The following is a 15,495-nucleotide window of genomic DNA, read 5'->3' on the forward strand; positions in this document are numbered from 1 at the left end:
TTCCAATGAGTCAACTCTTCCCATGAGGTGGCCAAAGTACTGGAGTTTCAGCTTTAGCATCATTCCTTCCAAAGGAATCCCAGGATTGATCTCCTTCAGAATGGACTGGTTGGATCTTCTTGCAGTCCAAGGGACTCTCAAGAGTCTTCTCCAACACCACAGTTCAAAAGCATCAATTCTTCAGTGCTCAGCCTTCTTCACAGTCTAACTCTCACATCCATACATGACCATTGGAAAAACCATAGCCTTGACTAGATGAACCTTTGTTGGCAAAGTAATGTCTCTGCTTTTGAATATGCTATCTAGGTTGGTCATAACTTTGCTTCCAAGGAGTAAGCATCTTTTAATTTCATGGCTGCAGTCACCATCTGTAGTGATTTTGGAGCCCAGAAAAATAAAGTCTGACACTGTTTCCACTGTTTACCCATCTATTTCCCATGAAGTGGTGGGACCGGATGCCATGATCTTCGTTTTCTGAATGTTGAGCTTTAAGCCAACTTTTTCACTCTCCTCTTTCACTTTCATCAAGAGGCTTTTGATTTCCTCTTCACTTTCTGCCATAAGGGTGGTGTCATCTGCATTTCTGAGGTTATTGATATTTCTCCTGGCAATCTTGATTCCAGCTTGTGTTTCTTCCAGTCCAGTGTTTCTCATGATGTACTCTGCATATAAGTTAAATAAACAGGGTGACAATATACAGCCTTGATGAACTCCTTTTCCTATTTGGAACCAGTCTGTTGTTCCATGTCCAGTTCTAACTGTTGCTTCCTAACCTGCATACAGATTTCTCAAGAGGCAGATCAGGTGGTCTGGTATTCCCATCTCTTTCAGAATTTTCCACAGTTTATTGTGATCCATACAGTCAAAGGCTTTGGCATAGTCAATAAAACAGAAATAGATGTTTTTCTGGAACTCTCTTGCTTTTTCCATGATCCAGCGGATGCTTACCCTTTCTTAAATATTTCTATTCAAGGACAAAAGACAGTAAACATTAGTTTTCTGAATGAGGTAAGAACTTGGTGCTTGGATATCTCTACTGAATGGCTTCAAATGAGGTAAGAAAGTTAGGAAGGAATGGTGGGCTAAGGATCACTGAAATAGCAGGATGAAAAGGGATCTTAAACGTGTTGCAGAATAAGATAATGAGGTTAGTAGGCCTAATTCTACAAAAAGGCAAAAATCCAGATTGGTAAACCTAGCACTGAAAACTTTTATTCTGATATTGGTGGTTGTGGTTTAGTCACTAAGTCGTGTCCACCTTTTGCGACCCCATGGCCTGCAGCCCACCAGGCTCCTCTGTTCATTGGACTTCCCAGGCAAGAATACTGGAGTGGGTTACCATTTCCTTCTCCAGGGGATCTTCCTGACCCAGGGATTGAACCCACATCTCCTGCACTTCAGGCGGTCTCCAGCACTCAGGCAGATTCTTTGTGACTGAGCCACCAGGAAAGTTCTTTTACTCCGGGGACATTTATTAATATAGAAGAAATCATTTGGAAACTGAGGTTTGGTTCTCTTACTTGACACGGGGGACAAAAGTAAACAGAGCTCATCCAGATATTAAGCCTGATAAAACCTTCCACCACTTTAGTCTGGAATCCTAGAGAGCTTCGCTCTCTGAAAAAAAGTGAATTAAAAGCTAACAAGCATGGTCAGTCACTCACTCATGGAATCCCATGGATTGTAACCTGCTAGGTTCCTCGTCCATGGAATTCTCCAGGCAAGAATACTGAAGTGGGTAACCATTCCCTTTTTCCAGTAGTCATGTATGGATGTGAGAGCTGGACTATAAAGTAAGCTGAGCAATTAAGAATTGATGCTTTTGAACTGTGGTGTTGGAGAAGTCTCTTGAGAGTCCCTTGGACTGCTAGGAGATCCAACCAGTCCATCCTAAAGGAGATCAGTCCTGGGTGTTCATTGGAAGGACTGATCTTGAAGCTGAAACTCCAATACTTTGGCCACCTGATGTGAAAAGCTGACTCATTTGAAAAGACCCTGATACTGGCAAAGATTGAGGACAGGAGAAGAAGGGGACGACAGAGGATGAGACGGTTGGATGGCATCACCGACTCAATGGATGTGAGTTTGGGTGAACTCCGGGAGTTGGTGATGGACAGGGAGGCCTGGCGTGCTGCAGTTCATGGGGTCACAAAGAGTCGGACACGACTGAGTGATTGAACTGAACTGAACTGAAGTTAATGATCTTAAGTTTGAATATTTTAACAACTCTGCATTTTTACTACCCCTTACACATTTAATATTTTTGACGTCATATTGTCCATCTTTTTGTTTTTTGTATAACTTAACTGCTTATTGTTGATAGATGATTTTACTGCATTTATATTTTGACCTTTGCACTAACTTTATAAGTGGTTGACATTTACTCTATGCTTGCCTTTACCAGTGAAATTTTTTCTTCCATAATTTTCATATTTCTAGCTATGGTCTTTTCTATTTAGAGAGGTCCCTTTAACATCTCTTGTAAAGTAGGTTTAGTACTGCTAAACTCTTTCAGCTTTCGCTTATCTATAAAACTCTTCATCTTTCATTAAAATCTGAATGACAGCCTTGCCAGGTAGAGAACTGGGTATATGTTTTATCCTTTCATCACTTTAAATTTATCATGCCACTTTTTTTCTGGCCTAGAAAGCTTCTGCTAAAACATCAGCTGATAGCTTTCTCAGAGTTCCCTTGTATACAGCCAGTTGTTTTTCTTTTGCTGCTTTTAAGAGTCTTTCTTTATCTTTATCTTTTTGCCAACATCATATACAATGTGTCTTGGTGTAGTCCTCTTGGGGTTCATCTTGTTTGGGAATTTCTGTGCTTCCTGGACTTAGATATCTATTTTCTTTCTCAGGTTAGGGTAATTTTCAGCTATTATTTGTTCAATTATGTTCTCTGCCCCTTTCTCTCTCTTCTCTTTCTGGGACCCCTATAATCTGAGTATTAGAGCACACTGATGCTGTCCCAGAGGTCTCTTAAACTATCCTCATTTAAAAAAAAACAAAACTTTTTTTTTAGGTTCAGCTTAGGTGATTTTCACTATTTTCTTCCAGCTTTCTGATCAAATCTTTAAATCAGTTACTGTGAATGATCATGATTATTATTAGTTAATGAAAATAATACTATCTTGAGAGAATTTCACATTTTCACACATACTTAAAATGTTAACTAAAAATTAATTATAATCTTAAAGCCATCATTTCTATCTTCCTACCTGTTTTATCTTCAGCAGTAATTCACTTTTTTCAAAATTTGATGAATCATCCAGTTTTTCCCTGTTATTCTTAAAAAAAAGCCTATGACCAAAGGAAACCAAATAAACTCTTATTAGGACATGTTTTCCAGAAAAACCACATTTACTTATGATATCAGAGACTTCCAGTCCCCATCTCCCTATGCAACATATTTATTTACTAGTAATTAAAATAAACAAAAATTTTACTCTTTTGATATGATGTATTAATATTTATTTATACATTAAGAAGCAATTTTTGAATACCTACACTCTGAACATGATATAGAGAGTGGAGATACAGCACAGGCAAAGTCTCTACCATCATGGAAATCATACTCTAGTGAAGTAGGCAGAATAGAAGCAAGTTATCAAAAAATATATATTTCAGATCGTGTTAAATGATCCAAAGACCGCTAAGTAGGGTAAAGTATAGCGAAATCCTGAGAATGGTGATGGTAGTGCAGACAGCTGATTAGGGAACATCTCTTGGAATAATTTGTGAAAGATCTGAAGGATGAGAAGGAGCCAGGTATGTGAAGACCTTAAGGAAGAGCTTTTCATCTAGAAAGAACAGCAGGTGATAATAACCTGGACAGGAACATGCCTGGTGTATTAGATGAAGACAGGAGTTTGAGAAGGCTGAAGAGACAGACACAGCCCAGATCACACAGGGTCTTAGATTTTATTTTGAAGGAAATCAGGGAAGGACTTTTTAAGGAAAGGAATGACAGGAACTGATTCACATCTTGTAAAGATGACTCTGGCTATTTAGTAGAGAAAGACAATAGCACAGGAAGACAGACCACGTAGAGTCTATGGCAAGGGTCCAGAAGAGATACTCGTGGCTCAGACTGAGGCTTAGTGGTGGAGCTGGTGAGAAGTAGTTGGACTCAGGACATAATTTGAAGATGAAGGCAATAGGTCAAGCCTTTGGATTTGGCTTGAGTTAGAGCTGGATTAGGGTTAGGTTAGGTTAGATACCTAGTTGGGTTAGGGTAAGGTAGTGAGGAAAACTGGAATGGTGGATAACTTCTAGTTTTTTGGCTGGAGTAATTAGGTAAACAGTGATATGGAAGACTAACGGAAGAGCTATTTCAAGGAGATGGGAAATTAAGAATTCTGTTTGGGACATGTATATTTGAGATATCCTTCAAGTGTGGTGGTTCAGATGGTAAAGAATCTGCCCACAATGTGGGAGAACTGGGTTTGATCCCTGAGTCAGGAAGATCCCTGGGGTAGAAATGGCAACCCACTCCAGTATGCTTGCCTGGAGAATTCCATGGACAGAGGATCCTGATGGGCTACAGTCCATGGGATTGCAGAAAGTCAGACACAACTGAGAAACTATCACTTCAACTTTCCAAGTAAAAGGTCAAATAAGCTGCAGACTGTATGCATTTAGAGGTCAGGGCTGAATATGTAAATATGGAAGTCATTGGGGATACAGAAAGAATGAGACTGAATGAAGTCATGTATGGAGAGTATGAGTACAGAATAGAGGGTAGTGAATGGCTGAGAAGTCCAAAATTTAGAGACAGAAAGAAGAAATGGAACAAGTATAGGGTCCTGAGAAGGAGCAGTGTGGTAAGTGAAATAAGAGAAGGTGATATTTGGGAAGCCAAATGAAGAAACCATTTCAAGAAGATGAAAGTAAGCATCTGTGTCAAATTCTATTAAGAATTCAAAAACTTTAGAGCAGATCAATGAAATTTGGCAGGATGAAAGTTATTGGTAACCTTGACAATTTTGAAACCACTTCAGCACTTTAAAGAAAAAAAAGCATCTATAATTGTTATAGCCTCCTGCACTATAATGGCAAGTATATACTTTGGGTCACAAATTGGGTGTTACTTACATACAATATTTAGTTTCTAATCTTTCAGTTCCCATATGCTGATAACCAGCTCAATGACAAAGAAAGGTCATAGCAATTTAGAAAGATAGGTACTGATTTGCCTTTTATTATGCAAATACATCATTTTGGATATTAAAAATAACAAAGAAGGATTAAACTAGCAATGCCTCCCGTGGACTTGTGGTAAATTTTAGGTACTCTTAACTGTCCACATAATTTAAATTTAATTAAAATTCTACATATTTAATTTAAACTTGGAATTTAGTAATTTTTGTTTTTTCTCAATATTTTGACCTCAAAATAGATGGTGAGCTTGTAAGTTAAAGAATTCATGGTGGAGGGGACACGGGGAATTACGACTTATAGATCATTAAGAAGATAACCTGTGCAAATTATTTAGTTTCTTGTTTAATTTAAAGAATTTTATAGATATTATGAAAATAACATTTTGATTCTTTAAATTCACCAAACAAGAACTGAGCTGCTTCTCTCTACCACCAAAGTTAGAAAAAAGGAACTAAGTGAGAAAATAAAAATACAGAGAATTTTCTTTTAATTTGCCAAGTAATAAAGAGGAAAAAGTAAAGTTTAATTAATAAAAAGGGGGGAGGTCAATATCCTCAATCACCAAATTAGGCAAAAGCACTTTTTCTCAGTGAGATTCTACATGAAAACTCCTAAAAAAACTGGAATTTTTTTTTTTTAAAGAAAGGTGAGCCATTCAAAATGAAGGATCAATGAATCCCCATTTCCTTCTTTTTAAAAAAATTTTTATTTATTTTATGTATTTATTTTTGACTGTGCTGGGTCTTTGTTGCTGTGTGGGCTCTTCTCCGGTTACAGTGAGCAGGGGCCTCTCTAGCTGTGATACACTGGCTTCTCACCGTGGTGGCTTCTTCTGTTTCAGAACATGGGCTCTAGGACACACACACTTCAGTGCCTGCAGCATCTGAGCTCAGTAACTACAGAGCCCGAGCTCTAGAGCACAGGCTCAGTAGCTGTGGTGCATGGGCTTAGTTATTCCACGGCCTGTGGGATCTTCCCAGACCAGAGATCGAACCTGTGTCTCTTGCACTGGCAGGTGGATTCTTTACCACTGAGCCAACCAGGGAAGACCCCCATTTCCTTCTGGAACACACTTTTAAAACTAGTTAGCTAACATGAAGACTGCTTATAAATTTAAAATTTTTCATCAGTGTAGCAGCAAGGCTTTTAATGATAACCCCTAGAAATCATTTCAAGAGTTAATCTGTAAATTCCATGATGAGTCTCTGCCTGGAATTTAAGAAATAGATATCAACTAAAACTAACTTTGTCAAAGAAAAAGATTTTTTTATTCTGATTTTTAATTGTTGTGTTACTTGAGCTTTCTGTTTTTAAATCTAGTACTGAGTATAGAGATTATTGCATATTTTTTGGACTGTTGATGGTAGAGTAGCATTGTGGTGCAATTGTTATTTTAGAGATACAACTTTAAGTGCAATACATTCAAACCTATGTAGAAAAGAGTCATATTATAATAGGATTCTATATGTGAAATTACATGCCTTTTTTGGAAACTGTTCAGACCACAATTTGTCTTTTAAACTGCCGCAAACTCTAGGGGTAAGCCCAGAAGCTGTATTTATATTGAAAGACCCCACCTTCCTGTCCAGAGCTGAGCTAAACAGTATTTGTTGGGCAATCTGGGAATTCTCCTGGGAGAATCTGTTAGTCAGTCTCTAAAGTAGATGAACCTGTGCCAGGTAAACTCAGAGTGTTTAGCCACGGGTTCACCAAGAAGACAACACAGCATGTAGATAAAGAGGTTAATAAAAGGAAGCAAAGACTGTGACCTTTGAAATGGAAGGAATATTTTCTTATGTTTCTGGTTTCCATTCCTTGGGTAAAAGTTTTTGCCTTGAGGCTTCCCTGTATTTTCTCAAGTTATACAAGTCCCCTTTGACTATGAACAACAATTGTAACAGCATGGTTAGGTGAGTTTGTAGCATTACACCAATGCCTTCCTCCAGGGGCATATTTATAGGGAGTAAGGAACTGAAAGGAGGATAATCCATACCCCCAAATCCCTCTTCCTAAATTAAACATATCATCCTCAATTGTTTCTCCTAATCATCTGAAAAACTGGTTAATTTCAAAATGAAGATGTGGTTCTGTAAAGCTGAAAATCACAGAAACTTTAGTAAACTAAGAGAATATAATTTTCATCTAATATTAGAAAAAATTTTCTAATGAAAGTAACATCACATCTAGAAATGCTTCAGTGAAAAGAAGGTAGTATCCTTACATTTTATCCTCTAGGATCTTACAAGATTTCTTCATGTCTTCAATCTTGTGTTCCCACTCTCTTATTGATTCCTGTAGTCGTGCTAATTCTAAATTGTGATCACTAAGAACCTGTTGAAAATTCAATAAATCATCAAATGACTCACGACAGCAGTTCAATTCATTAAATATTCATGTATCATCCATTCATCTTTTATATTGGGGGTGCCTTTAGTTAAAATAAAAATCAATCATTATATTACTTGTTTCTTTATAAAACAAACTGAGACAGAAATAATCCTGAAATCATCAGAAAAGAAAACAAAATTTGGGAGGGATAGAAATGAATTACAGCAATAGGAATGTAAAAACTATTAAAAAAAAAAAAACTTTAAAGACATGAATTCATCTTGACTACCATTTTAAAAATTAAATATACATTTTAAGAATTATTTTCAAAATGTTATTCCAGGATACTGGAATGAGTATTATTTTAAAAGTCAAAACAAATTGGGTCTTTTGCCTTATTTGATAGCTATGTTCATGCTGAAGATTTTTTCTTAATACTTAATCAGCATTTTGGAAATGGAAAAATTGGGTATGATGAAAAATGTTAGCATAATGAAAAGAAAGAACTATGAATGAAGAAAATTCATAGTGAAACAGATATTTTTATAACACAGTTTTAGTAAAAGAAAAGGGAAGGCAAATTTATTGGAGCTTAGATCTGCATTTCCACTTGTGAGGGAAAGTGGAGCTGAGAGGAAAGCTAATCAAACAGATTCCTTTGCTCACTGCATGGAGTTACCCTGGGCAGATCATTTAACTTCCCCCAATCCTGCACACCAATGTGGGGTCAGAGAACACGTGTCAGGGGTGTAGAGGCACTCTCAGTCATGTCAGGCGAGACAGGTGAGTGAAAGCTCCCCAAACTCCTTTTTTTCTCTAAAGCACTCACATGACTGAACTTGTGGACTATAGTTCCAGAGTTAACAGGAGTTTGAAATCCTAGAACTGCCATCAAAAACCAGTAGATTGTCCAAGGGACTCTGACTGATCATCATTAGTGACTATATGCTCAAGGCCCATCCAGCCTGATCTTCGTTGCCTCTAGCCCTTTAACCTCTCCACCCTGGACTGTAGGGCACCTTGAGAAGTAATCATACACTGTTCTTTTCTGCCAGAATCACATTAGCTTGACCTGGTTGCAGAGTTTTCTAAACCAAAGGTGAACCAACATGAAGGTGAACCTGAAATTCCCAGTAGTCTCAAGTTCATGGCCAAAATGTTGTTTTCTAATCTCAGGAAATAACAACATCAACCACAACAAACTTTACCAAATACAAAGCACTCAGCTAAAAGCCTTATAGGCATGACCTCATTCCTTCTCTACAAAAGTCCTCTAAGTAGGCAGTCCTACGACCTCCATATTATAGACGAGGAAACTCTGGGTTAGTAAAGCCAAGATTCAGATGCAGGTTTCTCTGATATGTATCTGAAGCTCATGCTCAGTCATGTCTGACTCTTTCAAGACCCCATGAACTGTAGCCTGCCAGGATCCTCTGTCCATGGAATTTTCCAGGCATGAATACTGGAGGGCGTTGCCATTTTCTACTCCAGGGGATCTAACTGACCCAGGGATCAAACCTGTGTATCCTGAATTAGCAGGCTGGTTCTTTACCACTGAGCCACCTGGGAAGCCCCTGTGATACTGCCATTGTGCTTTAAACACTATTCTCCACCAGTAAGGAGAAGGCAATGGCACCCCACTCCAGTACTCTTGCCTGGAAAATCCCATGGACGGAGGAGCCTGGTGGGCTGCAGTCCATGGGGTCGCTAAGAGTCATTCGGACATGACTGAGCAACTTCACTTTCACTTTCCACCAGTAAGGTGGGGTGGGGTGTTGGATTGCGGGGAGGTAGAGAGACACTGGATTTTCCTCATAGCTCAGTCGGTAAAGAATCTGCCTGCAGAGGAGGAGACCCAGGTTTGATCCCTGGGTCTGGAAGATCCCCGGAGAAGGAAATGGCAACCCACTCCAGGATTCTTGCCTGGAGGATCCCATGGACAGAGGAGTCTGGTGGGCTATAGTCCATGAGGTTGCAAGAGTCGGACTCGACTAAAGAGAGAGAGACACTTGAGGTGAATATCCCTGACACCTCAAGCCTTGTCTTATTTGGTTGTAGAGATCTTTGGAGTACAGGTTAAGGAACATATACTTCATTTTTCCAAGCTAAGTGATGTATGTGACATAATTTATGAGGCCATAATATATGAGCTTAGGCATGCAGATAAAATCTGTTTTATCCAACCCATCTTCTCCTTTGAACCTAGCTAGATTCATGCTTCCTTATTGCATTGATATTTGAAAAAAACAGATAATGATCTTGTATGCAGAGAAAATTTTTTGTTTTACTAATGTTTTGTAACTGGATGTCATAATAGATGTATTGTAACTATAATGGTCAAGGAAAAAAGCATGGGTACTCAGTTGTGTCCGACTCTTCATGACCCCATGGACTGAAGCCCACCAGGCTCCTCTGTCCAAGGTATTCTCCAGGCAAGAATATTGGGAATGGGTTGCCATTTCCTCCTTCAGGGGATCTTCCCAACCCAGGGATCAAACCCATGTCTCCTGCATTGGCAGGCAGATTCTTTACCACTGAGTCACCAGGAAAGCCCATAATGGTCAGAACTACCCTATAAATGGAATTAACTGAACATTCTAATAAGAAATGTTATATATATATTAGTATTACTATTGCCCCATGTAGTTTTACATGTAATTCTCAATACAGATTGAGGACTTCCCTGGTGGCACAGCAGTAAGGATCCACCTGCCGATGCAGGAGATGTGGGTTCAATCCCTGGATGGGAAAGATCCCCTAGAGCAGTAAATGGCAACCCACTCCAGTATTCTTGCCTAGAAAATCCCATGGACAGAGGAACCAGGTGGGACACAGTCCATGGGGTCACAAAGAATCAGACATGACTTAGTGACTAAACAACAATTCAAAACAGAGAGAAGAAATCACTAAAGACTCATTAATTCAACTAATTATGATTGATTACAGGTGTTTCTATTTTAATTAACATTGAAGTAGTATCAGCATTGACCTCTTCAACTATAGTCACCTCCATAAGATCAGTTTTCTCATCTTTAAAATGAGGATAACTCTCATTTTAAAGTACTGACTACCACAGTACTGGCTTTTTCAATCAATGTTATCAATTTTTAAAAGTAAAAGTGCATATTAATGTTCTTGTACTCAGTATAAATGGACAGCCCAAATTCTGTTTGATTATCACATATTCAGAAATAAGGAACCTGTCCATGGTTATTCACTTTGTTATACAGAATAAAGCAATCTCACAGAAACATTACATAAGATTCTGTATGCATTTGGTCAGTTCTATATGTGTTTTTTAAAACCAGTTTTATAGTATTTTGGCCCATTAAAGGGACTTCATGCGTAGCTCAGTCAGTAAAGCATCTGCCTGCACTGAAGGAGACCTGGGTTCAATTTCTGGGTTGGGCAGTCCATTAAATGCAATTTATACCTAAGGAATTTCAAACTTACTTCTTTTCATCATATTCCTGAAGAAAACATAACTGCACTATGACACTTTAAATAATATGTCAGAAAACATTAACATGCGCAAAACATTCTCCCCAGAATGGCATGAAGATGAATGAAAATCAACTCCTTTTTTAAAAAAACTCCTGCTATTTTTAAGGCAGTGTATATTGAGAAGCCTGTGGTCAGACATGAAAAACCAGTTTTTATTTTTTCTTACCACTGTGCTCGTAGTAACAGTTTCTCTCATTTTTGTCATTGTAAGCCTTAATTTATCCAATTCTTTCTTCTTTGCATAAGTTTCCTTTCTCTTAAGTTCACAGAGTTTTTTATATTCTTCAATCTGTATTAACAAACATAATAAACCAATCAGAAAGCTTAAGATGACAACAAAACTTAGGAAATCCTTTAAAAATTTTTTGCCAACCTAATTCATATTTACATATACCATATTTGGGCTTCCCTGGTAGCTCAGATGGTAAAGCATCTGCCTACAGTGCAGGAGACCAGGGTTCGATTCCTGGCTCTGGAAGATCCCCTGGAGAAGGAAATGGCAATCCACTCCAGCACAGCACTCTTGCCTGGAAAATCCCATGGATGGAGGAGCCTGATAGGCTACAGTCCATGGGGTCGCAAAGAGTCGGATACAACTGAGCGACTTCACTTTCATACCATATTTAACCTAAGTATTTTATCAAATTAAAACAACCAGGTTTGGGCTTATTTTGAAGCATCAAAGGAAAAATAACAAATCACAAAGACCTAACTGTAATTATAAAATGTTGAACTAGTAAATTTAAAGTCACAAAAAAACAATGATCATTAAAAGCAAATTATAAAAGTAGCTTTTGTTCTAAAATTTACTAGTAAAACATAAAAAAATTTACTGGTAAAATACAACAATATATAAAATAAAAAAACAGATTTACAGCACATTAGGAGAGCAAAGGAAGGAATCAAGAATTGTTCAGAAATTTAAATTCACATTATTTAATGAGGAATAAAACAGACCAAAACCAAAATTATTGAAGGTACGGCAGCTCACAGCCCTGAACAACTTAACATTGTGTCACCCATACCAGCTCCGAGAACTAAAAGATCCTTACTTTGATTTATCTCTGTTTCAAAAGCACCTGGTATTTGGCAGAAATGCTTTGTGGCTATGCCTTAAGAGATATTCAGTGGTCAAATGCCCTGAACTGGCTGTGTGACTTGACCACAGGAATGCCCTTCCTGTGCACATAAGACCTTGAGGTGTCAGAAAGTTAACTTTGCTTCTTTACCATGTTAAGATCTCTGCCCAAACAGGGTATTTGTACTCTGTAGGAAGCCCACTCCAGTGTTCTAGCTTGGAGAATCCCAGGGACAGGGGATCCTGGTGGGCTGCCGTCTATGGGGTCGCACAGAGTCGGACACGACTGAAGCAACTTAGCAGCAGCAGCAGCAGCAGCAGCAGCAGCAGGCACAACTCAGGAGAAGGCAATGGAACCCCACTCCAGTACTCTTGCCTGGAAAATCCCATGGACGGAGGAGCCTGGTGGGCTGCAGTCCATGCGGTCACTAAGAGTCGGACAGGACTGAGAGACTTCACTTTCTCTTTTCACTTTCATGCACTGGAGAAGGAAATGGCAACCCACTCCAGTGTTCTTGCCTGGAGAATCCCAGGGACGGCGGCGCCTGATGGGCTGCCGTCTATGGGGTCACACAGAGTCGGACACAACTGAAGCGACTTAGAAGCAGCAGCAGCAGCAGCAGGCGCAACTCATGCCCTGTGCAAGGAAGCATGAAAGACGGCGCATGCTCCAGCCGCCCTGGTTCTATAAATCTCCGCCCCTTTCCTAGAGCCCTGATGACTGCTAACTCCTACTCCTCAGAATTCGTTTACTCTCCTTCCTTCAGGAAGATGGTGTATTTAGAGCACAAGCTCTCTCTTCTCTGTTCCTTAATGAATTGAGTTTCTGATTTGCTATACTGAACCCTGTTTCGTTTGACTGGCATTTGCGACACTGGGCAAAGGACCCATAGAGAGGGGTCACCAACCTGTTGGGGACTGATAAATTTTCACATATTGAGATATAAGGAAGTCACTCTGGCTTATATACATCAGCTAACCTGAATTTTATGCTAACTAAAATAGCTTTTTTGTGGTCTATCATACCTGCATTCTACATCAGCTGTAACTATTTAAGAAAAGGAAATATTAATAAGTAAAGAAAATTTGTGTTAAAAATAAAGATTAAATGTCCCTCTTCCTGGGATGCTAAGTATGCTGTTACTCCTTTGATGATAAGACTCCCTTCCCAGGTGCTGGTATGTTCTTTATTTTTCTTTTTCAGAACGTTGAAGAAATGTAACTCTGACTTGTTCAGTTGTCTTTGTTCTGACAAGATATAAAACTGTGCTGAAAACCCTGCTTCTCCAGAACAGCTCCTTGGAGTAATCTGGGAAGTTGGTTTCTGAACTAGTTCTTAGTTAGGCTCAAATAAAACTCTTTTCTGTTCTTATTATAGATTTTGTTTATTGACTATTTTCATTAACAGGATAAATAACAATTTTACTAAGATCAAACATATTGTGATTACCTGTCAGATCCTACTTAAATAAGTCACCTTCTTATCAAAATCAAACACATCATGGATTTGTTGGCAAGATGAATTATCAAGAGCAAGGCAAGTGAGTAGTAAGGCCTGAGAAAGCATATTTAACTTTGTATTAAAGAATTAATGAAAATGTACAGTGGTGTGGTTTTCCATCAGTCATCAGCCAATTCACTCAAACTGGCTACTCTGAATGAATGTGATCATTATCAATTATCTCTGCACCAGAGCACAGGTGCATTAAATGAAACTTGGTGATAATAAATTTTGTTGAAAATTGATATTCTGTCCTCATTCTTTTGCTTAAATCTTCTCCTAAAGTCTTGCAATTATAGAAATAATATTAGTAAAAACAATTCTGTTTTGTGTTAGAGGAGATCTTATGGGTTTGAAGACTCTGACAGCTGTAAACAGGTTTTCCTTTCTTATTGGAAATAAAGGGAATTAACAAGCTGTTACCATGGCATATGATGTGTATTTAGTGAGCATCAGTGGTTGACTCCTTAATATCCACCCTAGCTGGTCTAGCCCACTAGTACATGCATTCCCTTAGGATCCATTAGTATTCTGGGGTGGGCACTATCTTAACCTGGCAAGAAGACTTATGTCCCTGGTTGGGAAAGGTTTTCTTCTTCTATGTGAATATGAAGCATATAGTCCTGTTGTCACTGGCAGGCATCTTGTGATGATAAGGGAAAGCAGCCTTAAAATGAAAGATGGAAGAGGGATGAGCCACTGAATTAGCTAGTTCTGGAGTCTGCCCTACCTTGGGAATTCCTACTGTGTAAGATGATAAATGCCCTTACTATTTAAGCAAGTTTGAGTCAAGGCTTTTGCTATTTGCATCTGAGTACTCTAATGCGTTTCCTTTTCTCCCAGGGCACTAGACCAAAGGTAGGCAAACCACTACCTGTTGGCCAAATCCAGCCACTACCTGTTTTTGTAAAGCCACACTTATTCGTTTAATTAGTGCTTTTGACTGAGAAACACTATCCACAAAAGGAAGGAGAACCTATCATGTTCTCAAATTCTCAATCTGAAGTCCCTCTGGGCTTCCTTTTAAAAATTTTATGTAATATACATATTTTATATAATATATTATATTTATATTAAAGAATAGGAAGGGATGGAAGAGGGTGGAAACTTCTCTCGAGGGCTTAAAATGAAGTTAGAAACTCAATCATTCAATACAGTAATATTATAGAGTGTCTACTACACGCAAGGTATGCCAGGCATCCATCATGGTGCTAGAATTCAGCAACAAAAAGACAGACAAAATCCCTGCCTGGTGGAGTCTTCCTTCTGGTGGGCAAATGTCAGTAGTACTCAGGCCACCATTGACCATTGTTTCAGCCCCAGCAGAAGTAAAAAAAAAAAGAGAGAGAGACAAGGCTCACCCCACTCCCCACCTACACTGCCCTGCACATCATCCCTCAAGCTGTGCCCATGCAGACACATCCCGCTTTTTACCCCTGTAACTTCAGTGAGCCTCTCCAGTGTGGGAGTTCTGGACTGCTCAGAGTCAAGCCGAGGGCTGGAAACAGTGGGTGAAAAGAAGTCCTCTCAGCATTGTTGCGGGTAGAGAAAGAAAAGAGGAAACACCGCTTTTGGTTCTTATTATTCTGACACTAGTTCACTGTAATAACAATAAATCCAAGCAAGGTCTAGCCCAATGACAGGAGCCACGGATTTCAGTTGACTCAGCACTGCAGTGCAGGCTGACAATGGCTTCATCCCCTGAAAAGGTCCATGGAGCTCGACCTTTTACAAATTTTGGTTAGTGGTTGCAGACTGCCCAAGGGACCCCTTGTCAATGACTTCACAAAAGCACTTGTTCTGAGGATGACTAAGACTGAGCTATTTACACTTAAAAAAAAAAGAAAAAAAATCCATGGTTTTAGTGTAAAACTGTTTCTGAAGACATAGGTGCTTTAAAGGATAAAAACTCTCAGACCCAACTG

General features: G+C 38.9%; 1 protein-coding gene across 5 annotated transcripts in view; it reads right to left on the reverse strand.

The window, feature by feature from the left end:
• The window catches only part of CCDC175 (coiled-coil domain containing 175), a 236,972-nt gene that overhangs the window by 200,524 nt on the left and 20,953 nt on the right, over positions 1-15,495 (reverse strand). For all 5 annotated transcript variants that reach the window (XR_009738761.1, XR_009738760.1, XR_009738762.1 and 2 more), the window contains 3 exons: positions 11,158-11,280; positions 7,381-7,490; positions 3,218-3,299 (listed from right to left, as the gene is read on the reverse strand). Coding sequence is in view for 2 of the 5 variants with exons in the window: in XM_061429036.1 (XP_061285020.1) it covers positions 3,218-3,299; positions 7,381-7,490; positions 11,158-11,280 (315 nt within the window). In the remaining 3 variants the exon portion in view is untranslated. The remainder of the gene's footprint in view (positions 1-3,217; positions 3,300-7,380; positions 7,491-11,157; positions 11,281-15,495) is intronic.

Source organism: Bos javanicus, chromosome 10 (assembly GCF_032452875.1).
Source record: "Bos javanicus breed banteng chromosome 10, ARS-OSU_banteng_1.0, whole genome shotgun sequence".
Taxonomy (NCBI): Eukaryota; Metazoa; Chordata; class Mammalia; order Artiodactyla; family Bovidae; genus Bos; species Bos javanicus.